At 46.4% G+C, this 26,961-nt stretch overlaps 1 protein-coding gene across 4 annotated transcripts in view; it reads right to left on the bottom strand.

The window, feature by feature from the left end:
* The window catches only part of HELZ (helicase with zinc finger), a 1,775,655-nt gene that overhangs the window by 539,851 nt on the left and 1,208,843 nt on the right, over nucleotides 1-26,961 (bottom strand). For all 4 annotated transcript variants that reach the window (XM_078654323.1, XM_078654320.1, XM_078654322.1 and 1 more), the window contains exon 22: nucleotides 19,616-19,844. In XM_078654323.1, the coding sequence (XP_078510449.1) occupies nucleotides 19,616-19,844 (229 nt within the window). The remainder of the gene's footprint in view (nucleotides 1-19,615; nucleotides 19,845-26,961) is intronic.

Here is a 26,961-nt window from a genome sequence, read left to right on the forward strand (position 1 = left end):
TGGAGCATGAAATGCACCCTTGTAAATAATATTGCATAAAAGTAGCCTGATGTCGCGAAAAATGTGAACAGTACCCTTCGACATATAAACGTGATTGTACTATGCATCTATATAATAATGCCAGCAACTCTAAATGCACTTTCTGTATTTTTGAAAATGATAAAGTAAAAAAAAAAAATGGAATGCATATCAGATATGTCTAATAAGTCATTTAATAGCATTCATTTTATGGACGGTTCGAAGGGCACAAGGCTAAGTGTACCAAGAGTGCCCAATACTGTCACTAAAAAGCTAACTATACAATACCATTGTGAAGCCTAGACAACAGATGTCAGATAAAGGGTGGACGTACAGATAAAGCGTAGGGCCAAGGGAGGAGCCCTGCGGTCCTCCACATTTTAGCTGATGGTTCGTACAGAGAAAAGGCCTTTTGCTGACGTGGAAGCACCTATTTTTTAGGAACGATCATATCCATTTTAATGAGTTATCTGTAATATAAGTAAAGTGGAAAAAGACTGTATCGAAGGCTGCGCTTAGGTCAAGAAGGATACTTGTAGCTGAGCCACCCTGATCAAGGACTTTAAGATCCTCCATAGCCATCAGGAGCACTATTTCCATACTGCAACCTGGTCGGAAACATGTTTGACTGGGGCGTAATATGTTGTTGCCTTTGAAGAACTCAGAAAAATGGCTTTTTATCACCTTCTCTATACCTGGAAGCAGCAAGACAGGTCTGTAATTTTCATTCAGCTTGGGGTACAGATGGCTTCTTTAGTAGTGGGTGTATGATAGCATGTTTCCATTAATCTGGGACGATACAGCTATCCAGGGAAGAGTTGAAAACATCTGTCAGAGCTGAAAGAAGAATGTCTAACGGACGAGAGTCAAGCGGAGAGTCTGATTTTACTGTGATTGTGTTAGCTAGGATTTCATGTTTACCCAGTTTAGGGAACATAGAGAGCTCAGCCTTGATTTGATTACCTATGAACTTTTTGTTTGTCCTATTATTATGGCATGGTGGACCTGACAGAGCGTTGTCGTAGATGAGTCTGACTTTTACCAGAAAGTGTTTAGCAAGTATCTGACAACGCTCTTTGTGGGGAGGGGACGGCTGCTCTCAAGCAGTTTTTATAAATTCATTGACAATAGTATAAATATCCTTGGAGGAATTTGAGGACTGACCGATCCTGTTTACTCAATCATTTATCAGAGCCCTCCGGGTGGCGTGTTGGTATTTTTTCAGGGCTTTTTTTATAGCCCTGTTTAGAAGTGTCGAACAAGTTACTTTCCTTCGGTAACGATATATCTGTAAGAAACAGTAATTAGTATTAGATTCCTTACCTTAGAAAATCCCCAGGCATCAGACTGGATCCGGAAATGTATGCGTAGCAGTACCCTTGCGCGTCGGTAGGCGTCGTCTGCGGCTCCCCGTCCGTCGTCGGCGCCGTGATGACGTCGTCGGAGTACTTAGACGCCGCCTTCGCGTGCTGACGTCAGTTCTTAGACACAGCTTTTCCGCGCCAGAAACGCAGAGCCATGCTAAAAACCAACACTGGTGCCATTGAAACTAGGGCCCTGAAAGGGATGACCTTAACCCTAGATATCAGTTCGCAGACCGGGGAGGATGGGTGGGGCGGGAAGGAATCTAATACTAAATACTGTTTCTTACAGATATATCGTTACCGAAGGTAAGTAACTTGTGCATGTGAAATAGGTTAGTATTACATTCCTTACCTTAGAATAGCTACCCCAGCAATACCAACCACGGTGGTGGGTCTGCGAACCAATGATCACACCAGAAAATCCTGGAGGACGGAACGGCCAAAGAAGCCATCCCTCCGGACTTGGCTGTCCAGGCAGTAGTGTCTTGCAAACGTGTGCAGCGAGGCCCACGTAGCTGCCTGAAAAATGTCCTGCAAGGGGACTCCCCGGCCCAGGGCAGTAGTAGCCGCCGTGGCCCGAGTGGAATGGGCCCTCAGCCCAACAGGAGGCTCCTTCCTCGCCAAGGAGTAACATGCCTTGATACACAAGAAAACCCACCGAGAGATGGTTCTCTTGTGCACCGCCCGTCCCCTCTTAGCGCCCACGTAACCAACAAAGAGTTGGTCATCCACCCGGAACTGGCGCGTGCGATCTAGATAGAACGAAATCGCACGTTTTGGGTCCAGACGGTGGAGCCGCTCTTCCTCTTTAGAGGGATGCGGTGGCGGAAAGAAGGTGGGCAAGGTGATAGACTGCCCGATATGGAAGGCCGTGACAACCTTGGGCAGGAAAGATGGCTTAGTCCGCAACACAACAGAAAGGAAAGGGGGTGTACATGAAAGAGCCTGGAGCTCGCTCACTCACTCTCCTGGCAGAGGTGATGGCAACCAGGAAAGCAGTCTTCAGAGTAAGAAGGCAGAGAGGACATTTGTGGAGTGGCTCAAAGGGAGCGCACATCAGAAACGTAAGAACAAGGTTCAAGTCCCACTGAGGCATCACAAACGGAACAGGAGGGAACATGTGTGTGATGCCCTTCAGAAAACGAGTTACAATAGGGGACTTGAACAAAGAAGGTTGATCAGGCAGCCTTAGAAAGGCTGAAAGGGCAGAAAGGTAGCCCTTGATAGTGCCCAGAGCAGAGCCCTGCTGGGCAAGAGAAAGAAGGAAGAGAAGAACCTTAGAAAGAGGGGCAGAGAGAGGATCCACAGCCTTTGCTGTGCACCATGCCACAAATTTGGTCCAGCAGGCGTATACCAACTTTGTGGAGGGACGCTTGGCTGCCAGAATGACATTACAGAATTCAGGAGGCAAGTCAAATGGCCTCAACTGTCGCCGCTCAATCTCCAAGCATGGAGGTGGAGACTGGACAGGTTCGGGTGGAGGACCGTCCCCTGCTGCTGCGACAGAAGGTCCGCCTGAAGAGGCAGACGAACCGGGGGATCAACTGACATATTGAGTAGCTCTGGATACCAGTACCTTCGTGCCCAGTCCGGAGCCACAAGGATGACTTGGGCCCGGTCACGTTTGATCTTCTTCAGCATTCTGGGCAGAAGTGGTATAGGCAGAAAGGCATACAATAGACTGCAACTCCACTCGCGACGAAAAGCGTCTTCGAGCGAGTGTCGCCTTGGAAATTCCGACGCGCAGAACTGATGACATTGCGCGTTCTCTTAGGTGGAAAATAGATCTAACCAAGGCTCTCTCCACTGCTGAAAGAGGCCATGCTCCACGTCCAAGTTCAGACGCCATTCGTGATCCATCATGCACCGATGGCTGAGTTCGTCCGCCCTGGCGTTCAGAGAACCTGCCAGGTGTTGAACCACCAGGGTCACGCCCTGATGTTCCAGCCACTGCCAGAGGCGCAGAGCCTCCTGGCAAAGGGTCCGCGACCCCACCCCGCCCTGTTTGTTGCAGTACCACATGGCAGTGGTGTTGTTCATGAACACCTGCACTACACTCCCCCGGACAGAGGGGAGGAATGCCTTCAGTGCTAGACTAATCGCCCGCAGCTCCAAAAGGTTGATATGGAGCCGGGACTCCGCCGGAGACCAGAGGCCTCTGGTCCCCGCCTCTCCCATGTGGCCTCCCCAGCCTTGGAGGGACGCGTCCGTCACAACTACGTGCGCCGGTTGGGGAAGGGAGAGGGATTTGCCGCTGACCCAATCGCGATCAGTGAGCCACCACTGCAGCTGTCTTGCAGTGCCCTCCGAGATCAGGACATGGTCGGAAAGGTTGCCCTGATGCTGGGCCCACTGAAACTTCAGGTCCCACTGCAGAGCCCGCATCCGCCACCGGGCGTGATGCACCAGAAGGATGCAGGAGGCCATCAGCCCCAGAATCCGCAGCGTCAACCTGACCGAGACCCGGGACAAAGGCTGAAAGAGTGGAATCAGAGCCTGAATGTCCCGACCCCCCTGTTCGGGAGGATAAACCCGAAACTGCGCCGAGTCGAGAACCGCTCCGATGAATAGGAGCTTCTGAGAGGGACACAGGTGTGACTTCGGCACATTGATGGAAAAGCCCAGCAGGTGCAGGAGGTCCGCCGTCGTCTGTAGGTGGCTGACGACTGTTTGGGGCGAGCCCGCCTTCAACAGTTGTCGAGGTAGGGGAAGACTGAAACCCCTAACCTGCGCAGATGAGCTGTAACCACCCCCATCACCTTCGTGAACACCCGTGGGGCGCTGGTAAGGCCGAAGGGGAGCACGGTAAACTGAAAGTGCTCGTGGCCTACCGTGAACCGCAGGTAACGCCGGTGGGCCGGCAGGACGGGGATGTGGAAATAAGCGTCCTGCAAGTCCAACGCTACCATCCAGTCTCCTGGGTCCAGGGCAGCTAAGACCTGAGCCAGTGTCAGCATTTTGAACTTCTCCTTTCAGAGGAGCCGTTGACGTTCCATAGGTCCAAGATAAAGCGTAGGCCCCCTTTGCCCTTCTTGGGTACCAGAAAGTAGTGGGAGTAGAGACGACACCCTACTTCTGGCCCAGGAACGCGCTCGATGGCCCCCTTGGCCAAGAGGGCCGTAACTTCCTCCTGCAGAAGTCGCAAATGATCCCCCGATACGAGGTGGTATTGCGGTGGCATGGCTGGAGGGGTCGCCTCAAAGGGGAGGGAGTAGCCCCTTCGGACGATTTGCAGCACCCACCTGTCCGATGTGACAGTGCGCCAGTGGAAGAGGTGATGGCGAACCCTGCCCCCCACTGGCGTCACATGGGCCTGAAAGCACGGACTAGGAGGGTTTTTAGGCGGATGCTGCGGGGTAAGGTGTTGACGGACTTCGCCGTTGTCCCCGACCGCCTCCACGGCAGTTTCCACGGCTGCCACGGCGGTGGATGTTAATCTGCGGTGCGTGGCTGGCAGCACGTGTGGGGGCGCCACTTCCTTGGCCACGAAAGGAGCGAAAGGCACCCGATTGCTGGCGCAAGGCCTAGAGGCCCAAGGACCTGGCCGTAGCCCTGGAGTCCTTAAAGCGCTCAAGCGCATGGTCTGCCTTGTCGCCAAAAAGGCGACGGCCAACAAACGGCATGTCCATGAGAGTATTCTGGACATCAGCCGAGAAGTTGGCGGACCTCAACCAGGCTTGGGGACGAATCGCCACAGTCGTCGCCATCGCTCTGCCCAGTGAGTCGGTGGTATCTAGCCCACACCAGATAGAATATCGTGCTGCATCCCGGCCTTCCACAAAGGCCTGGCTGAGTTTAGCCCATACCTCCAACGGGCATTCTGGCAGCACTTCCGCGACCGTGTCCCACAGAGAGTGGGGGTAGCGGCCCAAAAGGCATGCGGTGTCGGAAGACCGCAGTCCCTGACTCAGGGAGAATATCTTTTTGCCATACTGCTCATACCTCTTGGATTCCCTGTCAGGCGGAGCCGACGGGAATCCGGACTGGGAATTCGAAGCCTGGATGACCAGGCTCTCGGGGGTGGGGTGGGTGGACAGGAAACATGCGTCGCCCGGGGCCGGGCGGTGGCGTCTGGCCACGTTCCTATCTACAGGCGAACCTGTAGCGGGCCTGGACCAAGTGCCCAAAAGAACGTCGGACAAGGCCTTGTTAAACGGCAGAAGAGGCTCAGCTGAGCAGGACTGTGGTTTAAGGACCTTAGTGAGGCGGTTAGTTGTCACGGCCGCGACGGGGAGCTCAAGGCCCAAGGCCTTGGCCGCCCACGTCAACACCACACTGTAGGTTGCCCCCTCCTCCGTAGCCACGGTAGGAGGTGAGACAAAACCAGTGTCTGGCGAGGTGTCCAGACCACTGGCATCCCCAAGTCCACGTGTCCAGTCCTCCTGGGACTGACACTCACGTGTCAGAGGGTCCTCAGACCCCTCCCAATACTCCTCATCACCCATCCCCTGGTACTCAGGGTTGGCAACAGATGGGGCCGGTTAGTTGAAGTAGAACTCTCCAAACGGCGTCGAGAGCGGCGCCGGAACCGGATCGAGGGAGGTATCGGGGACGGCGCCGCCCGAAGACGGCGCCGGAGGTGACACCTGTGGGACCGGCGCCGGTGAGGTCGTCAGGTCAACCGGCGACGACCCGGATCCAGAAGCGGATCCAGTGGGGCCCTGCTTCAGCCTTTGGGGGGGCTCAGGGTTCCCTATGCTCTGGTTACCTTAGTACCATATACTAGGGACTGACTGATAAGGGTACCCAGTATCCAATCTGGGCTATACCTAGGTACTTACCATAACCATTTAGTGGAGAAAGATAGACTGGGGGTCCTGATTAGAAGGATCCCAGTCAGACTAGTCAAACAGCTTTACATAAAGCAAAAAGTGGGGGTAACCCTAGAAGCAGATCCTGCTTTCCTACACTCACTATTGACTAAAATGTGCTGCCAAAATCACTGAATCTATAGCCAATCAACAACAGCTCTGCTATGTAGACACTGAATCATCTCCCTGCACAAACCTCATTTTCGATCTGATTTTACTACTAAACAAACCTTGTTCCAGCCACTAACGACAGGCGCAACTTTCTGGATGCTGGTGGCAAAGTTAACTTATTTTATCAGATCTGTTTGTAGCATTTCAATACAGTTTCTTCTCCTAGACCACCAGGCTAACACTGGCATTAACAATTGTGGTCTTCAGTGGTTCTCTTTTCTGAGACGGCGCTCTCAGGCAATCACTAAACAGCACAGAGGAAAAATGTGCGGATGTAACTGCCGAGTTCCTGGTAGCAACAGAATGAGCCGAAAGGTGAAGAGCCCTGTCCAAGAAAGAACTGAATGGCACCCACAAGTCCCGCAATGAATTAAGTATTAAACTCCCATGAGCATATAGGGAACAGGGCCCTTATTTATATATGTAATGTTAAAACCAATGAAGTTTATAACAATACCCCATTTCAGAAACGGTCTGTCACTACTGACCAAATGACATTTCAAATTTTTTATACACGTGGAGATATATGTATTATAATGGCTTGAGACACTTATTTTAGTGCAATTTTTGATAATGTACTGCAACTTTGCAATGATTTCAAATAATTATGCAAAATAAAAAAAAATCAGTCCATTCCATAGCGAATCAACAACAGTCCTCCTATGTAGACACTGACACAATCATCTCTCTGATTTTACTACTAAACCACCTTTGTTCCAGCCACTAACGACAGGCGCTACTTTCTGGATGCTGGCAGCAAAATTAACTAATTTTATTAGATCTGTTTGTAGCATTTCAACAGTTTCTTCTCCTAGACCACCAGACTAACACTGGCATTAACAATTGAGTTCTTCAGTGGTTCTCTTCTCTTCAGAGAGGGCGCTCTCAGGCATTCAATATGCTTACTTTTCAATCCTCCGTTGACGCTATAACATGCAAGGTTCCCAATGCTTTTCAACATTTACGCTGCTCACTGGGCTGCTTTCATTCATTAATTTCATCTGATTTTGCATCTCGATGGTCTTCAATATCTTCTTCAATCCCAGTTGATAGAGTACATGTGAGGGGTCACAACTAGATAACCTTTGCCCAAATATGAACAAAACACAAGTTCTTTACTTTGACAACAGCTCTGCCTGGTCTCACACCTGGTGGCATAAAAATCCATGCCCAGCCCCTATCTCTACCAACTAGGTCCAACATTTCAGAGCAATCTTCAACACCCATTTGTCATCATCTCATATTAATAAACTCTCTACCCCCTGATGAAACCTATCAGGAAGTTTTTATCCTTATTTCCGGAACATTATCACAAAACAATCGTCCAGTCCTTATTTTTATCTCCTGGATTATTGGAATGCATTATATTGCGGTCTCCCAGCCTCCTTTTGAAATAAAATGCAATGTTTACAGAACGCAACAGTTGCTTGATTTTAAGCTTTAGTTGTTGAAACCAGTAGTTCACACCATCAAAATACATTTCACTGGTTACCCATCCACAACAGATTTGTTTTCAAACATAAGTATACTACCATGAAGGTCTGTCAGCACCTTCTTGTGACTATATGACCACCCTCTTCACCGGGTACACCCTTCCCAGATTTCTTCCTTTCAGCTCTTCCAACTTCTTTTTTATTCCCAGTTTAAAAAATCCTACATTGGCAGCCAATGTTTCTCGCTGCTCACTTCTAAACCTCGGAATGAACTCACACCCACCCCCTGCCCCCACACTCTTTACTCCCTCACCTGGAACTTTAAAGCAGCAATTTAAAACGTTTACTTTTTTAAATCTAACTCGTTCTACTGATCCTCTTTTAAGCCTAGCACCAGGACAGTTTTTAGCTGGGCATTTAAACGCTTCATAAAAACTAAACTAAATCAATTATCAAGTGAAGACTTGTGAATGGGAGATATGTAGTGAATTTTTCAGAATTTTATTTTTTTAAGTTGGGGAAGGAGTTTATGGGACTTTAACCTATACAGTATTTGCTATCATCATGGAGATATCAGCATTGCTCAGTAAAGGAGAAAGGAGTAGCTACTTTACAAGCAACTTCTTGCCACAGACTTTCTTATACAACGACTTATCAATTTTTGGATAATAAGATTTTTTGTTGCTGACCTATTCTTTGCTTCTGGTGGTGCCAACCATCCTGGAGTTTCCCTGTCTCCTTGTTGTTGATACTAATCTGTCCTCATCTCATCCTGCTCTTTATTGTTCCCGAAACCCATGTGCCATATCCTTCTCTCAATTTCACTGGCAGAGGTGTGAACTTGTAAAGCATCTCCCTGCCATCATATAACATCCAGGGTGAAAGGGTCTCAGGGAAGTTTAAAGACTCAACCAGGCTACGTCCCCTACTAACCAACATGAAATACTGAAAAAAACTGGGAGTCTAGTAGGAACAGAAATTTGTCCTAACAAGTGATAAAACCAATGCCCGACACTTGGGTGCAGAGCAAAAATCCTTACAAACTTTTAACAGGAAGTGCATGTACCAACGCACATAGCCACCAGCAACTGTAGGTGTATCCCAATGTCCAAAGATGGATTCCCATCAAAGTCTTGTGAATGATCAATACTATCATTTGTTCATCCAACGGTAGGGATGGTAGGTCTCTAGATCATTGAGACAGAATCCATACCCTCCATAAGGGACAGGGTTATACCTCCCAAGTTGCTCGTAGACCATATGTGTGATCATTAAGTGGGAACTAGTGCAGTGCAAAAAGAAATAAGTAAGAATAAAATGAATAGAGAAAGACAGCGGGGTAAACTTTAATGGCTATCAGTCTCTTCCAGATTAAAACCAAGAACAACGCAAATATAGCAGTTCAAACAAATAGCTGCTGAGGGGCCGACATGTTCCTGCCAAACGGGAAAAACTCCTAAGGCTTTCTTCAGGGCCTCTGTTCTAAATAAATCTTGCAACTGCTGATGTATAGTACATTTAAATCAATAAACCAAAAGTAAAAAGTGAAAAGACCATAAAGGATATACGTGACTATTCCTCCATGTCACTTGGTGTGATGTTCACCTATAGTAACAGGGGATAGGACCTCACCTCACCTGGACCATGCTTCCCCAGTCTGAGCCTCCCCCAGACTCAGGATCAGTCTGAGGCAACGACGGAGAGCGCGTGGCCTCCTCTACCCTGAGCATGGTCCAGGTGAGGTGAGGTGAGCGGTGATAAAACTCCTTCGCCCGATGCTTTGGTTGCTTCTGGGCCACTCACGGATCACCTGGCAGACGATCCGCGGATTGCTCGCTGGCTCGGGGTTTGGCTGGTCCTGTCTGCAGCCGGTAGCCTGTGCTTTGGGAGGCAGTAAAATGACACCGAAAAATCCTCCAAGATCCACCCGCAATAATAAAAATGCCTCGGGGGTTGCTACCGCCCCCCCCGCAATTGCAGTAGTAACAGTAGTGGCAGCTGTGGCTTCGGAGACCGTGGCTGCTTCTTCTGCGGCTTCCTCGGGGGAGGAGACAGGAGTGAGCAACGCGGCAGTAGAGACAGCAGAAACCTCCGCGGCTGCGGTAACCAAGGGGCCTGATCGGGTGCCGGCGGGTAAGCTATTGCTTCGTCCACCTACGCTGACAGCTACGGGGAGCTCCTCTGGGAAAAATGCTGCAAAGAATGCAGCTAAGCTGGGGGCTTCTGTACTTGTGAAAGGGGGTGCAGCGGGATGTTTAACTACCCCGTTAGAATTGGCGGCTTCGGATATAACACCTATGGCTACAATAGTAACAGTTATCACGGAAGCTACAGAAGTTACGGAAAAATCACAGATTAGCAACAGTGTTTCAGGTCCGATTATGCTGCCGACAAACACATCCTCTAAGAGTGTGTCCATCACAGAATCTATGGATGCACTGGTTAGGGTTAGTAATGATATCGAGGGTAACAAACATAAACACAAATATAAATGACGTGGCATCTGATGCTGAGAGGTTGGGTGATTTGGACTTGGGCTCTTAGGAATTGCCACTTGCTACTGGTTCGGGACTGCTCACTGTTCTTCCTGTAGACAAAACCGGACCACCTACCCAAGAGGTGTGTGATGGGTCTGCTTTATGCCCCACTATTGTAGGGGGTGAAGAGGAGAGCGCTGAATTGGGCTCCTTTGAAGACTACGAAGCGTAGGTGGAGGAAAAGACGGTTGATCCCTCTGATAAAACAGCGAAACTTTTGGTGGACAGGAGGCGCAAGGCTAAAAACAAGCCTAAAGTTAACAAGCATTTGCAATGCAATAGGTCTCGCATTAGGAAAGTTTGAGCTATTGGTATTGTAAATGGCAAAGTTTTTATTTATGTTTTTTTTTTTGTAAATAGCTAAATTAATAGCTTTGTCATTTACAATGCCAATAGTTATAACTTTCGCAAATGTGATACCTATAGCATTTGTAATGCAATATGTTTTGTATTTACATGACAGATGTATTGATATTACAAATAACAATGGCGTTTAATTTTTTTAAATTACTAATACTTAAATAAAAGTTATTGTAATTTATAATGGAAATAGCTTAAACTTTTCTTAAGAACTTTTGTGAAATTATGTTCAGTGTATTTTATTGTGACGAAAATCCAAGAACAGAAGTGAAATATTAACATCTTTTTGTGACATTTGCAATAAAGCTTGAAACATTGATAGCGTATATTTGAACCAGTTGTTGTTGAATGGTTGCACAGATTGATTCTGTGAGGAAAGACAACGTCCTTCCAGACAATGTATTTCACAAAAACAGAACAGTGCTTAGAAGCATTAGGGAGCCAAGTGAAGCATTCGTTGCAGTTTTCTCTTACCTTACAACAACTGCGAGGGCAGGGAAATGTTCGCGAGAGCGCGTGCTGCAGTCCGTCCGGAGCTCGCGCCGCCGGCCTGCGTCCAGGAAGTCAGGCAGGCCGAGCGGGACAACCGGAAACAGGAAGTAGGAGGGCGGGAGCCTACCCCGCCTCCCACAGAAGACCCGCGATTGTTTGGAGCACCGGAGCAGGCAGGAGCCTACCCTGCGCCCCGGTGCCGAAGAAGGGAGGAAGAGTCCTGCTGGCGGTGAGAGCCGCTGCACCAAGGAAGCCGGTGAGTGGGGCTTCGCCTTCTTGCTGTGCTGCGAGGGCGGGGGGCATGTGTGTGTGCGCGCGCGTGCGGCGGCGGGCTGTGTATGTGTGTGAGCGTGCGTGCGTGTGTCTTGGATTCTATGTGTGTGTGTGTGTGTGACTGTGGGGGGGGGAGGGGGTTGCCTGTCTGGGTGCCTGCGTGTCTGTGTAAGTGTAAGTGCGTGTGCGCACGTGTGTGTCTGTGTGCATGCATGCGCGTTAGGCTGACTTGCTGGGAGTATGGGAGGGAAGTGCACGGCGCGGCGCAGGATGGAACTTGCGCGTTCGCGCACACAAATCCAGGAAAAAAGCTCGTACCACTTTCTTGTCCCTCCTTCCCCCCAGACTGATGCGAGACCTATTGCATTGTAAATGCTTGTTTGTGAATGAGTGTTTAACTATACAAACAAGCTCACATGTGCATACGCTCTTCGTAATGTAGACTATTGGTGGCCCCACCAGTTTAATTTGCGGCCCTAATGTGCTCTCTAAAAATTATTTCTCACCACGTCACTGGTTACATGGACAGCAGGATATTAATGTGTGTGTTTATCATGACGGACGGCAAACACCACATAATATTGTTAGTAGACCGCCATTTCACAACAAAAAAATATTTATGCTAAATTTGCCACTATGCACATACTTACAAAAGGAACAAGAACATTACGCAGTATTTTGAACAAATACACTAGAATAAATTGAAGCCAAAAATCACATCTTTGCTGCGTAAAATTACAACTGTCATGCTAATTGTCACTTTTGAAGGATCTGTTATCGCCGTCCAGATGACCACACCAATGAGCGGTCATGTTTCTAAGTACAACGTTTCCTACATACTTGGCCTTGGCTTGCAGCTACGGCGCGGCCACGTCTCAGTCTTAACAGATTATTCCCTTATCATGCTGTATGTATTCGGAAGAGGGCGCCGGTCACAGTGCGTTCTATGCACGAGTCGCAGATTGGCTTGAAGTGGTGCCAAGAGGTATTTCTTTCTGTCTGGCAGCCCCTGCGAGGGACATTTCTGACGCCTTTGGAGTTCCGCAGTCCCGAGGCCATGGATACAAGCCTTGTTATGGCAACTGGCGCAGCGCGCAGCTGATAGGGAAGGTGTGGCAGGGTATTCCAGGCCTAGACGTCACTGAAAAAAGGTGCCATTTCAGTGATTGAACAGGGCCTGAGGGCGAGCCGGTCAGGTGTGACGGGCTATATCAAAATGACGTCAATAGACTGCTATTTTTCAACTGAGTCTGTCAGATTATCAGTGCAGGTCTCTTTATTACCACCAGGCTACACAAGATGAATCTTGTTTAATATTTTTAGTCATGGAACAAAGCACATTCTATTTAATTAGAGACGGTTTTTTTAAATACCCGATAAGCAGTCACAGTGACATCAGTTCAAGGGAAAAAATAGCCACATAAATCACATGATACACTCTATGCGATGATTATTACATCAAATAATTAAGCCCTTGCGCCAAAATAAGATTCCACCACATAAACTAGACAAAATGCAGATACAGAAATCTAAATATGGTTACAGATTGCAGAAAATGGCGAACTTACAAAGACCATCAAGAAAAAAAACGCTTGGTTCACAAATGATACACTGCATTGTACTGGGACTGAAACCCAAAACAGCCCTCTTCGACCAAGTATTTTTGCACAACATTAAAGCAGCCTTTAGTGAGCACTAGACCACTGCACTTTGATGGAAACCAAGAAATCTGTTATTAGGTGCTAAATCAGAGGGTGATCTGTCTGTGTTTCCACACACAACACTAACGCCCTTTGTACTTTAGGATTATTGAGATGCACAATAAAATACGTTTATACTTTAAGAAATACCTTTACAGAACCAGGCGCATTTTCTGCAACATCAGCCATCAGTGCGAGAGACACTAACACCGGTAGAGACAAACGACGGACTACTCCATTATAGCAGCGTGGAAGGAAAAGAAGAAATAAACAAGCCAGCCATGAGCGTGCACGTCCCGAAACCGGAAGTTCGGGAGCGTCACGGCTGTCGCGCGGTGGCTGCAGAAGTCAGGAGGGGCGACTGAGGACGTCGATGGGTGAGTGGGGCTTGTTGTGTGGGGGGGGGGGGGGGGGGGGGGGGTGTATGTGCGTGTCTGTGGGTGTGTTCAGGGGGGCCTGCGTGCGTGAATGAGAGAGGCGCTGTGTGAATGTGGGACAGACAGGAGAAGTGCACGGCGCCGGGAGGCTGGGCATGCACGTCCACGATGTTAAATCTGCGTGCCAAGCCCGGTTAGGTAAGAGAGGGGAGAGGGGGTTGCCTGTATGTGTCTGCCTGCGTCTGGGTGCCTGCGTGTGTGTGTGTGTGTGTGTAAGTAAGTGCGTGTGCGCGCGTGTGTGTGTCTGTGTGCATGCATGCGCGTTAGGCTGACTTGCTGGGAGTATGGGAGGGAAGTGCACGGCGCTGGACGGAACGTGCGCGTTGGCACACCCAAATCCGTCCGCTTTCAAGCTCGTAACACCCTCTTGTCCTTCCTCCCCTCGAGACAGACAACATTAGGTCTCCAGCTGGACACCTGCATCCTTTGGATGCAGTTTACCAGCTCGACCTAAAAAAGGGGGGAAAGTAGGTATTGCTCCCAACCGGCTGATTACAAGCAACACATCGACCTCCAGAATTTTTTTTATTGACAAAAGCCCTCTCAGGAAATGGATTGAGGCAAAGGGACTTGTGAAAAGTATGACCTTAAGGCTGTCAGGTACTAGCCCCACGGATGTCGATCCCACTATAGGTTTCCCTGCTCTCTCGGCGAGTTCTTTTGATATCTCCAAGGCTGACAATGGTACACCAATTGTTCCACCTGACAAAGAGGCTGAGTCTGCACTTGGGCCCTCTACTTTAAATGCTTCTATCGCCCCAACTCCAATAACATCTGTGACCTCTGTTAAAGCAACAATTATGACTCAGGAACATGAACATGAACATGAGACGAACATCTCTCCCCTGGATATCATACTGCAAACTTTAACCAGCCAACGTCTAGAGGCACAAGAACACTATCTTCAACTTCGGGAAGATAACAATAAACTACAGACTTCCTTACATGAACTGACCTCTAAACTTGGAGGGGTCTCTCAGGATATTGAAGACTTGCAACAGCGGGTGGTGAGTGTAGAGGAGGTGGCAACCCGTATCAATACTGTAGTGAGTCAACATGACACTCAGATGACATCTCTGCAACTAAAAGTTGAGGATTTGGAAAACCGACAGAGAAGATCGAACTTGAGACTTTTTGGAATACCGGAGGGGTCCGTAGGGTCCGACCCGAGGGCTTTTCTTGTTAGTTTACTACAAAAAGCCTTCCCAGAGTTAGCAGACTGGGACTCCCAAATTCAGCGGGCGCACAGTCTACCTCTAGTCCAAAGGAACAAAGAGAGCAGATTTCCTAGTTCTTTCCTTATCTGTTTTGGTAACTTTTTATTAAGACAAGCTATCTGGCAAAAAGCATGTCCTAATTCCCCTGTAGCTATAGAGAACTTCTCCCTTTTTGTTCGCTCCGATCTTAGTAAAGCCACCATGGATAGACGGTGGCAACTGCGCAAATTGATTGACCCATTTAAATCCATTGGGGGGCAGGTATTTCTTCAGGAACCCGCCCGCCTTAAGGTTATCAAAGGTGGTCACACCTATTTTTTTTACTGATATAAAAGAAGCAGAGTTAATGTTATCTAATTTAGCTTGAGTTTGGCGTCCGCCATATCAATTGAGGGGGTAGAATTACCAGGCTGATATAGCAGACAGGGAGATCAAGACTTAATTCTTGGGGGGTCAGGATTCTTTTTTTCCTTTTTTCTTCTTCAAATATTAGTCTTTGGCTGCGTCCAGAATATTCCGTCAGAGGGGGGGTAGGGCTCGCACCAGGCGGACCACTTCAGGCGCTGCCTCTACAGCGGAAGCTGAAGATTGGTCTCTCCCCTTGGCGGGTGGGAGATAGGGGGGGTGTAGGGAGGGGGTTCTCAGTTCTCCGCAGGGTGGTGGGGTTTGGGGGATAAAAAAAATAAAAAAATGTATTTTCAATCTGATGGGGAGACACGTGATAAAGGGGATTAAAAGTATGAGAATATATTTATTTCTTTGTTGCTCAGGTACAGAAGTATTCCACTTGGTTAATCATGTCTTTTTTGTTTCTTATCTTGAATGCATAAATTAAGATGCTTAGCTTGGAATGTTGCGGGGTAAATAGTAAGAGTAAGAGACGCTTAGTGTCGGAAGAGTTGAGATTGCATAACCCGCATTTTGTTTTATTGACTGAAACGCATATTGCTCATAAGGACAAAAAACTGCTATGTCAAATTGGATATGATACTATAATTTGCTCTGCTTTTGGGGCTTCTATTAAAGGGGTTGCCATCCTTAAGGACAAACGACTTAGGGCAGAAACTCTGAAAACTGCTTATGATAAGGATGGCAGATGGGCTATTGCTCAGCTAAGTATTGAAAATCATAAATATGTTTTATGTGTGGTTTAGTGTTCAAATAGGGACGAACCTAGGGTTTTTGACTACTTGAACGTAGAACTTCTGAATTGGGAGGGGGAGCTCATTATAATGGGTGATTTCAACTGCATTATGGATTATCAACAAGATACCACTAGGCCCGGGAGTTTTCAACGAATGCGTAAAACCAGGGCTTCTATTCTGGATATCTGCCGTATTCATAACATCAAAGATGCTTGGCGCTACATACATCCAAACACTCCTGGGTACACATTACTCTGCGCCTCACAAATCATGCTCCCAGTTGGATATGGCTCTAGTTAACCATAATTTATTGAATACCAGCTCTATGGAGGTGTGTCCTTAAATCTCTTTGGACCATAACCCTATAATGCTGATATTTTCCACTCCATATACTCGTCCTTGTCCCAGATCATTCTCTTTCCCTAGATATTTAGTATCAGACTCTGTTTTTATAGCTCAGCTTAAAATACATGTTACTAATGTATTGAATTTAATCAGAATTCTACTACATGCACCATGGTCTGGGACGCCTGTAAACCAAGTATTCGGGGCTTTACGCAGGGATACGTGCACAGACAAAACTTGGAGTGCCGTAAATTGAATGAATCTCTAACCTCTAGTATTACCGCACAAGAAATACTGCTTGCTGCAGCACTACGGCTAAATCTACCTGTAGTAGCTGAAACAAATCTGAAATTAGGTCAATTAAAAGTTGACACTAAGGCAAAACTCTTCCAAAAAAAAAAAAAAAAAAAAAACCGTGCCAATTTACATAAATTTAGAATAGCGCAATATGAGGGAGGGGACAAAAATCGGCAAAATACTGGCCTACAAGGTTGCGGAGGACAGAACTAGCACTGTGATTGCTAATATCGGAGGTTCTAATAATATGCTACATGATCAGCCGAATGACATATTAGAACAATTTGTGAACTTTTATAGTTCTTTGTATACCCCGGAGTCTTCTCCATGTGTAGTCTCAATACAGGACTATCTGGATGAGAATACAATAAACATCTGTAATATCTCAGAAATGGATCAACTTTCGGAAGATATTACTGGGCTAGAGCTTAGCCAGGCTATTGCTTCTTTACCTACCGGGAACGCCGCAGGGGAAGATACCATCCCTGTGGAGATTTATAAAATCTGCCTAGAGGAACTGTCACCTCTACTGCTACAAGTTATACAGTCCATTGGGGCAACTGGAAAAGCTCCCAACTCGTGGAACAGGGCCAAAATCATTTTTTTTCTTAAAAAGGGCAAATCAAAGGAGGATCGGGGATCATATAGACCCATCTCTCTTATCAATACTGATGCAAAAATATTTGCGAAAATTTTAGCAACTAGGTTGGCTCCCCTTATGCCTAAAATAGTCAACCCGCAACAACATGATTGTTTTGTGAGGGACACCACCACTCATGTTAATATGGCCATTACGGAGTTCGATGTGGCAGAGACGGAATCCACCCCACTCGGTATGATCTTGCTGGATCCCGAGAAGGCTTTTGACCGAGTGGGGTGGGACTATCTCTGGTATGTTATGACAAAGATGGGATTTAGGGGACAATTTGTAAAGGGGATACCCTACAGCTTGTATCAGCTATGATGGGTTGACCTCCTCAGATTTTTCCATCTCACGGGGCACCCGTCAAGGCTGCCCCCTATTACTTCTATTATTTGCCCTTTCTCTGGAGCCATTTCTACACGCTCATTGGGCACAACCGCGAATTGCACCTTTTAGGTCCGGCTCACAGGTATTGAAAATTACGGCATATGCCGATGATATTGCTATTTATTCTCCCGATGTTATAGAGGCACTACAAGGGATTACCACAGAGGCTTGTAAGTTTGGAAAAGTTTCCGGCTATAAGCTTAATATAAATTAAACACAAATTATAGCTAATTATGTACCAGTGGCTCCAGAGATTTGTAAAGTTGCCACTTATCTAGGCGTTAAAATCACTTCTAAAATACGAGAAATCAACCATATTAACTATAATGAGCTAATTAAATCTACTACCTTGCTACTAAAAAATGGCACAGACTCCCCTTGAACCTAATTGGCAGAATCAACCTAATTAAAATGAAGGTTTTACCTAAATTTCTTTATCTTTTTCGTTCAATCCCATTAGCACTGAATAATTCTTTTTTTAAGCAATTAGATGGAGTCTTCAGCAGCTTTATCTGGGGATTCAGAAAAGCTCGAAGATCGTTGGCACTTTTAAAAAAACAGTCTGGATAAGGGTGGCCTCAACTTTCCCGACGTCAAGCTATATTTCTGGGCCTCGTTTGTTAGGCGTCTTCGGTCTTTACTTAACAGTGAAGACCCATTCTTTTTTCATTTATTTATGCTAAAATCTGATTCAACTATGTTTTTGTTCCGAGTTAATGACCCCAACTATTTCAAGAGGGTGACATTTAAGACTGCCAGGGATGTAATCAGGATTTGGTCTAATATATTAGCATTCTGTAGGACTACCTTTTACCACCCGAAACTACAGCTATGGGGTAATCCGGGTCTTCCTGGGATTTTCAATGACGGTATGGCCCTTAGATGGTCTGCTCAGGGTATCAATGTCTTGGGGGACTTATACGGCAAACTAGGGTTCCTAGATTTTCATACACTGAAAACATTGTACGACTTGCCGGAAACAATGAGATTTAAATACAGCTACATGATTTTTTGATACGGAAAAACAAAATCTATGAAATCTTAGATTGTGATATTTGGAATTGTCTATATGCATCCAAAAATAAGTCGACTATAAGTGAAGCTTACAGGTGTCTTAGTGCTTTTAAAACTGATGACTGTTTAAAACTAGCGGAGAAATGGAGTAGTAAAATGGGGATTAAATATAACATCTAAGCAGATAGCTAGTTCTTTCTCTAACATCAATAATTCCGTGAGATCATCAAGTTTAAGGCTGCAACAGTTTAGAACTACCTGCATGTTGTATTATACACCGGAAAGGATTTCTAAGTGGTCTATTAACAATACTTATAGTGACCGTACTAAATGTCCTAAGTATCAAGCTGTTGCAGTAGATTTGGAACACATGTTGTTTTCTTGCCCAGCCTTAAGGGAACTCTGAGCAGAACTACATAAAGTTTTGGAAATTAAGGAGATTCATCTACCTTCTATCACTGCTTTAACAGTACTACTTGATATACATCCTGTTTCTCTGTCCTGGCTGCACTGGTTACGATCCTTTTTTCTTGTGCAAAATTAATATTAGCTAGAGCCTGGATTTCTCCCAAACCCCCTAATATTTTGGATTGGTGGTCATTAGTAAATGAAATTCACTCTATGGAGCTAGCCTTGGCAAAACTCAGAGGGGTCCGGTCCCTAAGAAAATGTGGAAATATCTAAGGTATCTATCTAAAAATCTAAACCGGAAATCAACATTATTAGGAAGCCTTGTCTATGTAGCGGGCCATTAGTCAACCGCAGCATTCCTGCTGCTCCGCTTCTAGTATGAATATGAACTATGTATTTTTTTTTGTACTAAGTGGAATTTGAAATATGTTTTGGGAACCATTTATATTCATTTTGTAAACTGTGGCTTTCTTTATTGTATATGTACTGGTATGTTTTCCTCATCAGTTTGTCAATAAAAAAAAGATTAAAAAAATAAATAAATGCATGCACTACTGTACCTGCATCTTCCAATGGAACAAAGAGCTACTGGATCCCCCACTACCGCCACTAAAGACTGAGCCCTTGTAATAGCGGTGTTTAGAAGTTTGTAGTTTGATAAAAAACCGTAATCTAGGTCTTCCGTGGAATCCTCAAGAAGTTGTTCTTTCCTCTTGATCGGGGTTTGCTTATGTTTGCACGTGTGTCGAGTTCGGACTGTGCTGAGGAACAACACACGAAACTGCTTTCCTGGGGGAAAGAAAACAATACTTGTTAGTCATTTGTAAAGCAAAATTGAGCACCTAATTATTTTCATGGCAGTGAACATAATTTGTCAGTAGAGGTGAGTGAATGCATTGCTTGAAACAGAAATTCTGCTGAGAAGTGCAGGTATTCTTCCTTTCAAATTGAAGAAGTGTAGGTAATCAATACAGGATAGTACCTACCCATTTAAAGCACTAGACGGATGATAATCACAATCTGCCACAGTCAACATATAGAATTCTAAATGGGTAACAGTGAATTATGGGGATCTTTTTAACCAAGGGGTTTGGAGTGATATCAAACAATCAACAAGAGTAAAGCTAAAGTTAGCTATACTGTCATTCAGAACCTTGAGGTGAAAAACATCCTTGTAATTTGCTTTTTACCCATCTTAAAATTTTATGTTGTGACTGGCCCCAAAATCACCTGTCTCTGCATTCAAACTGCTACACAGCGGCAGCAGAGTACTGGGGGGCTATACATAACTTAGCCTTTCCTCCGTGACCAAAACATGGAGAAAAAAAAATCTCACCTCGCACCCTTAACTACCCCCCATCCGGGCCTTCCTTCCCCCTCCTGCAGCTGGGCTTTGCTACATCATAGCAGTGAAGTACCAGATTTAGAGTCTGGGGTAAACCTGTGGAGGCCATCGATGAAATATAGAATTAAAGATGGGTAAGGATAATTTACTTACCTGTAATCCTAGTTCTCTTCCAGGGGTATACTCATCAAAGTCATAAGCAGTGAATTATCCCTGCCCATGTGCGGGACCCCGGAGCTTATAGCAAAATATACATATATGTACATACATATACAGGTCTATCTCTCGAAACTAAAGTTTATACATACACTCAAATATGTATGAAGACCAACATATATGTAACTATGCAGCCCCATAAAAGTCCAAACTAAAAACGGGCAAACAGCCAGAAAACAACTCAGCAATACTTATATAGTAATAAATTACTTAAGACAACTTGCAATAGAGACCATACACCCAAATGGCTTCATACAAGAATCTTTTATTTTCCATAACAAGGAAAAAAACACAAGTAATTGTACTTAGTTTGACCCATAGGCTGAATAGGAATTACTGTCCTGAGACAGAAAAGACAACTGGCACCTCGCCTTTAAGATATCTAGGCACTTTGCCTTTAAGAACCTCAGAGAGCACTATGCTCCCAGCATGCACCACAGGTGGCAGTAAGGCCAGTTCTTTTTGTAAAGGCGTATGAAAAACCGTTTAAAACTTGTACTAACCTTGCTAGACCGGGGAGGCGGGCGGGGTGCTTATGACTTTGATGAGTATACCCCTGGACGAGAACTAGGATTACAGGTAAGTAACTTATCCTTCTCTTCCAGGGGATACTCATCAATCGTCATAAGCAGTGAACAGAATAGCAAGCCCATACCCCACACTTCACGGACCAGCAATGTAGCACCAGTAATAAAAGCAATCTTGAAACAGTATGTACCAACAATCAACCAAACAGATTTCTCAGAGATGCTTGGCCGACTTGAGCATCTGCCTGAGCATCTGAATCTAAGCAGTAATGGCGAGAAAAGGTATCAACAGACCGCCATGTAGCTGCCTCCACGGAGGAGAAGGAGCTCGAACTGGTGGATACACCTTTTTTAATCCTTCTAAAAAATCCTTCACCACTGGCATCTTAAAGAAAGAACCCTGTGTAGGTGATTTTATACACACTGTGATGGCTGCTAAGTGTACCTAGATGGAGGAAAATTGCAGCCCTGACTTTGCCAGATATAACAATCAATCAATCAATCAGTCATGACATTTGTTTAACGCACTACTCACCCGGGGGGTCTCAAGGCACTGGGGGAGGGGGGGCCGTCACTGCTCGAAGAGCCAGGTCTTGAGTTGCTTCCTGAAGGAGAGATGGTCCTGGGTTAGCCGGAGGTGGATGGGGAGGGAGTTCCATGTCTTGGCTGCCAGGTAGGAGAAGGATCTTCCACCGGCGGTGGCTCGGCGGATGCGTGGGACGGCGGCGAGGGCGTGGCTGGTCGACCGTAGCGGGCGTGAGGTACTTGGGGCCCAGGTCGTGGAGAGCCTTGTGTGCGTGGGTGAGGAGTCTGAACGTAATCCTCTTGCTGACGGGGAGCCAGTGCAGGTCTCTCAAGTGGCCGGAGATGTGGCTGTGTCGGGGGATGTTCAGGACGAGCCGTGCGGAGGCGTTCTGGATGCGTTGGAGTCTTTTCTGAAGTTTGGCCATGGTTCCGGCGTAGAGGGCGTTCCCGTAGTCCAGTCGGCTGGTGACGAGGGCCTAGGTGACCGTCTTCCTGGTTTCAGTGGGGATCCAACAGAAGATCTTTCGGAGCATGCGCAGGGTGTTGAAGCATGATGACGATACGGCGTCGAGAAAGCCTGGCGCAACAACCAGACCACAGTCAACTGGACTGCCCTCAAGCACGCCACCTGCAAACACCACCAGCTGATCCGCACCACCAAGAAGACAGCATTCAAAGAACGACTGGACAACAACGCCCACAACAGCAAGGAACTCTTCAGCATCGTCAAAGAGCTCTCCAACCCCAACGCCGGAAACAACGACATCACTCTCTCGCAAGACCTCTGCGATTCACTCGCCTCATTCTTCCACCGCAACATCGCCGAAATACACAACCGCTTCGGAGTCTCTTGATGAAAGGGAACACACTGCAGCAGATTTGATCTCTTTGTCCACCACCTGATGGAGTCCTTGGCCGACTGGGGAAGGACAATCCGATCCTCCCACTTCCCTGAAGCCTGTGCCCACTGGACCTCCAGAGCCTGCTGAAGAGGACGCATGTGCAATCGGGCATTGGGGACAATGAAGATGCACTAGGCCATGGACCCCAGGAGGGAGGATACTCGTCTGACCGAAGGGTGGAGAGCCTGTAGAAGCTCCTGAGACTTCTTCCCGATAGATTCGAATCTCTCCTCCGAAGGACACACGCTTCCTTCCATGGTGTCCAGCGAAGATCCTAGGTAGTGAATGTTCTGAGTGGGGTTGAGAATCGATTTTTTGAAATTGACTCATAGACCCAGTTTGTTCAGAACGTGGAGACTGTAAGACAGATGCGACTGAAGCAGAGATGGAGTGGAACTCTTCAGAAGCCAGTCGTCGAGGTATGGGTAAATGAAAATTCCTCGTTTGCGAAAAAAGGCCGCCACCACTGTCATGCACTTTGAAAAGGTTCTTGGGGCTGACTTGAGTCCAAATGGCAGAACTCTAAACTGATAATGACGCCAAGCCACTTGGAAACAGAGAAACTTTCAATGCTTCCTGGACACTGGAATGTGGAAATAAGCGTCGTGCAAATCTATGGAGCACATCCAGTCTCCTTGATGTAAATGAGGGAAGATCTGGTGTATTTGTTTAAGATGCGAAGATCTAGCCTGTACTCCACAGAAGGACATTTTTTCTCGACCAGGAAATATCGAGAGTATATCCCCTGGCGTCTCTGATGAACTGGGACATGTTCTATGGCTTCTTTTAACAGAAGACTCTTGTAGGATGGGATCACACAAACTGAGTTCCCTTGGGGGAATCGAAGGAGGTGGGGTCTTGAAACATAGTAGATATCCATTTTCGACAATATTTAACACCCATTTGTCGTTTGTTATATTGTTCCACTCTTCCAGAAAACCAGCGATACTTCCTCCTACCGGAGTGAACAACACGTTTAGAGGAAGTATCTCCTCATTGCTTCGCTGGTTGTTTTGAGGTAGAGGCCTGTTGTCTATTGTTGCCTCTTCCCCTCCCTGGTCGTCTTTGTTGGAAATGAGACCTTTGCTGTTGTTGTTGACCCTTCGGCGACCACTGGCTCGATTGACCTTTTTGTTGGAACTGGCGTTTCTCATTGGAGCGAAAACGCTTACGAAAGTCTTTTTTCTCCAAACCTACCGCTTTTACTGTGTCCAGTTCCTCTTTCATGTTAGTCAACTCTTCGTCTGCATGAGGACCGAAGAGGGAAGATCCATTGAACGGTAAGTTAGTAATTTTTCGTTGCACTTCAGGTTTAAGGCAAGTTAATCGCAGCCATGCAGAACGTCTTGAAACGATCCCGTGAGCGTATCCGTGAGCAGCTAAATCAGTCGCATCTGCTGAGGCGCTAATACCTTGATTAGAGAAAAGACCTCCTTCTTGTAAGATTTCTCGAAAATCTTGTTGATCTTCTTTAGGAAGCTTATCTAACAAAACGCCCCAGAGAATCCCACCAGGACCGGTCATATCTTCCCAATAGAGCAGAGGCATTGGAAACCTTCATGAAAGAGGCCGATGTGTTGCACATCTTCCTGCACATGGAGTCCATTACTTTGCTGTCTCTATATGGAGGAGCTGAGGAGGAAGACATAGATGACAGAGTCTTCCTATCCGCTGCCACAATGATAGAATCTGTAGGGGAATCAGAGCGAAGAAATAATAGATCCTGATCAGGGGCCTTATATTTCTTAGCTATTCGTGATGGCACAGAACCCACTGCTGCAGGAGTTAGAAAAGTCTGAGTGGCAAGATCAATAATGCCAGGAACGAGTGGGAGCAATGGTCTGGCTGAGGAATGGTGATGCAGGGTCTCAAAGATTACTGAGGTAGACACAGTAGGAACCGCCATCATTATATTTAACTTGCTCGCTCCTCGACGTAACACCTCATTGAAGGTAGAGAGATCATCCACAGGTGAAACTCGTGAAGGAGGTGTAGTGGCACAAGTAGGAGAGTAATCTCTCATAGAGGACTTAATAGAAGAGGTAGACCAGGTGCGAGGTCTTCGTGACCTCCTCCTTTGTGAAGAATGAAAAGACCTAGATCTATCCCTTGAATGCCTATGACGGGATCGCGGAGAACGTGATCTAGTTGGAGTTCTTCTTCTGGAAGATACTACCGTAGGTGACATTGATCTTCGTGGAGATCTCCGAGGTGTCTGAATTGAAGATTTTGACAGGCGGGAAGGAGAGTAGGTACAGGAGTATTCCGACCCAGGGCTGCTGAGAGTCCTAGCTTTCTTCCGCCTAGGTTCTTCACCAATTTCTGGAGAGCCCTCTGGTGAAACCTGTACAATAATGAGTCCAGGTGACGAAGATCTTGAGGGAGAGTGAGATACACCAGCAACCTCCTCCGAAGCTCCAGCCTGTTCCTTGTCCCTCGACGTCGATGGCCTCGACGTCGACAAATGCCTCTCCCTCGATGTCGAACCATGACGATGCCCTGCAGTAGTCAAGGGCTGTGCAGATTTCGAAGTCTTCAAAGGGGACCTCGACGTCGACCTGGCATGACGTTGTGGTGACTTCGACATTGAACGTCCTCGACGTCGCGGTGATCTCGACGTCAAATGGTAAACTGGTCTCGGCGTCGACTGGTCTTCAGGTCTCTTTGACGTCGGCAAGCTTCTCGACGTTAACCTACGGCGAGGTGACGGAAAAGGTCTCAACGTCGATGGGTGTCTAGACGATATATGCTTCGACGTCGATAGACCCGCATCTTGACCATACCTCAGGCCTAAGGTAGGACGCTTCGACGTCGAGGCCTTTCTAGACGAAGGAGACTTACGCTGTCTCGATGTCAGAGACTGTCCAGCCCTTTTCTTCGACGATGGCTGAGAGCCCGACGGCGAACAATCTGGGATCTGCCTTTTTCTAGATGTTGTGGAGGCAGACTGTAGTCAGTGTGGATGCTGATGATGAGAGGAGGGCTATTGATCCCCAAGGCCACTTTCTGGATGGGACTTTCCTCTCTCCATCACCGCCTGAAACCGAATTCTCGCTCTATCACGGAGTGTTCTTGAGGAAAACCTTATGCAGTGATAACAGGTGTCCGCCTTATGAGAAGAAGGAAGACAGGCGATACACGCAGAGTGCGCATCTGACATAGCCATCTTTTTTCCACAGGATGGACAATTTCTGAAGAGAGCTGGCATTCTGACAGAAACAGATGAAAAATTTCTGTCAGAAAAAGAAGGTAAAACTTCTTCCAGCATAGGAGAATTGCTAAACAGCAAGAAAAATAACAATTTCTGACTAAAAAGTCAAAAAACTGTCGAACTCAAGCTCCAGGATCCTCACAGAAGTAGCCGGAAAAAAGAACTGACCTAACTGCCACCTGTGGTGCATACTGGGAGCATAGGGCTCTCTGAGGGTCTTAAAGGCAAAGTGCCTAGATTCTGGTAAATCTTAAAGGCGAGGTGCCAGTTGTCTTTTCTGACTCAGGACAGTAATTCCTATGCAGCCTATGGGCCAAACTGCCTACAATTACTTGTGTTTTTTTCCTTGTTCTGGAAAATAAAAGATTCTTGTATGAAGCCATTTGGGTGTATGGTCTCTATTACAAGTTGTCTTAAGTAATTTATTACTATACAAGTATTGCTGAGTTGTTTTCTGGCTGTTTGTCACTTTTTTAGTTTGGACTTTTATGGGGCTGCATAGTTACATATATGTTGATCTTCATACATATTTGAGAGTATGTATAAACTTTAGCTTCCTTATCCCGTGACGTCAGACGCCACCAGCGGCCGAGGTTCCCAAACGTTTCATCGCGGATTTAGCTCCTATTTGAACCTCGAGCGTAACATTTAAAGTCAACCAAATCCGGTTTGGCGGTTAAACTATTGGTGCTTTCACTGCGCCTTTGTGCATAGTAACTAAATATTTTATTATGTGGAACTCTAATATATATCTGTGAGGTGAAGCCATCAAGTAACCGGCACAGTGATATTTACATATTAAACAAGGGGGTCTCCGCATACAGGATATCTTTGGATCTGACCTTTTAATGAAAAAACTTTCGAGTATCACAATCATCTTATCGATCCCTATACTAAGGGTAAAAGGGACTTCCTAAAAAATTTATCATGAGACAACAAATCTAAGAAAATAAGCGACTATTTAAAGTTTATCCCCAGATGTCACTCTATAATTAGTTGTTGTAGTAATTTCCTGAAGAAGGCGTCCGCTACGCCGAAACGCGCGTAGAAATGTTACTACTTGATTCACTTTTTGTAAAAATTATTGGTTTTTCTGATTAGATCATCACTGGTTTGATTTATTATTGATTGTATAATTTTACTTGTTTGACTGTATTTTTTACCTAATTTTATGAAGTGA

Source organism: Lissotriton helveticus, chromosome 7 (genome assembly GCF_964261635.1).
Source record: "Lissotriton helveticus chromosome 7, aLisHel1.1, whole genome shotgun sequence".
NCBI classification, from domain to species: Eukaryota; Metazoa; Chordata; class Amphibia; order Caudata; family Salamandridae; genus Lissotriton; species Lissotriton helveticus.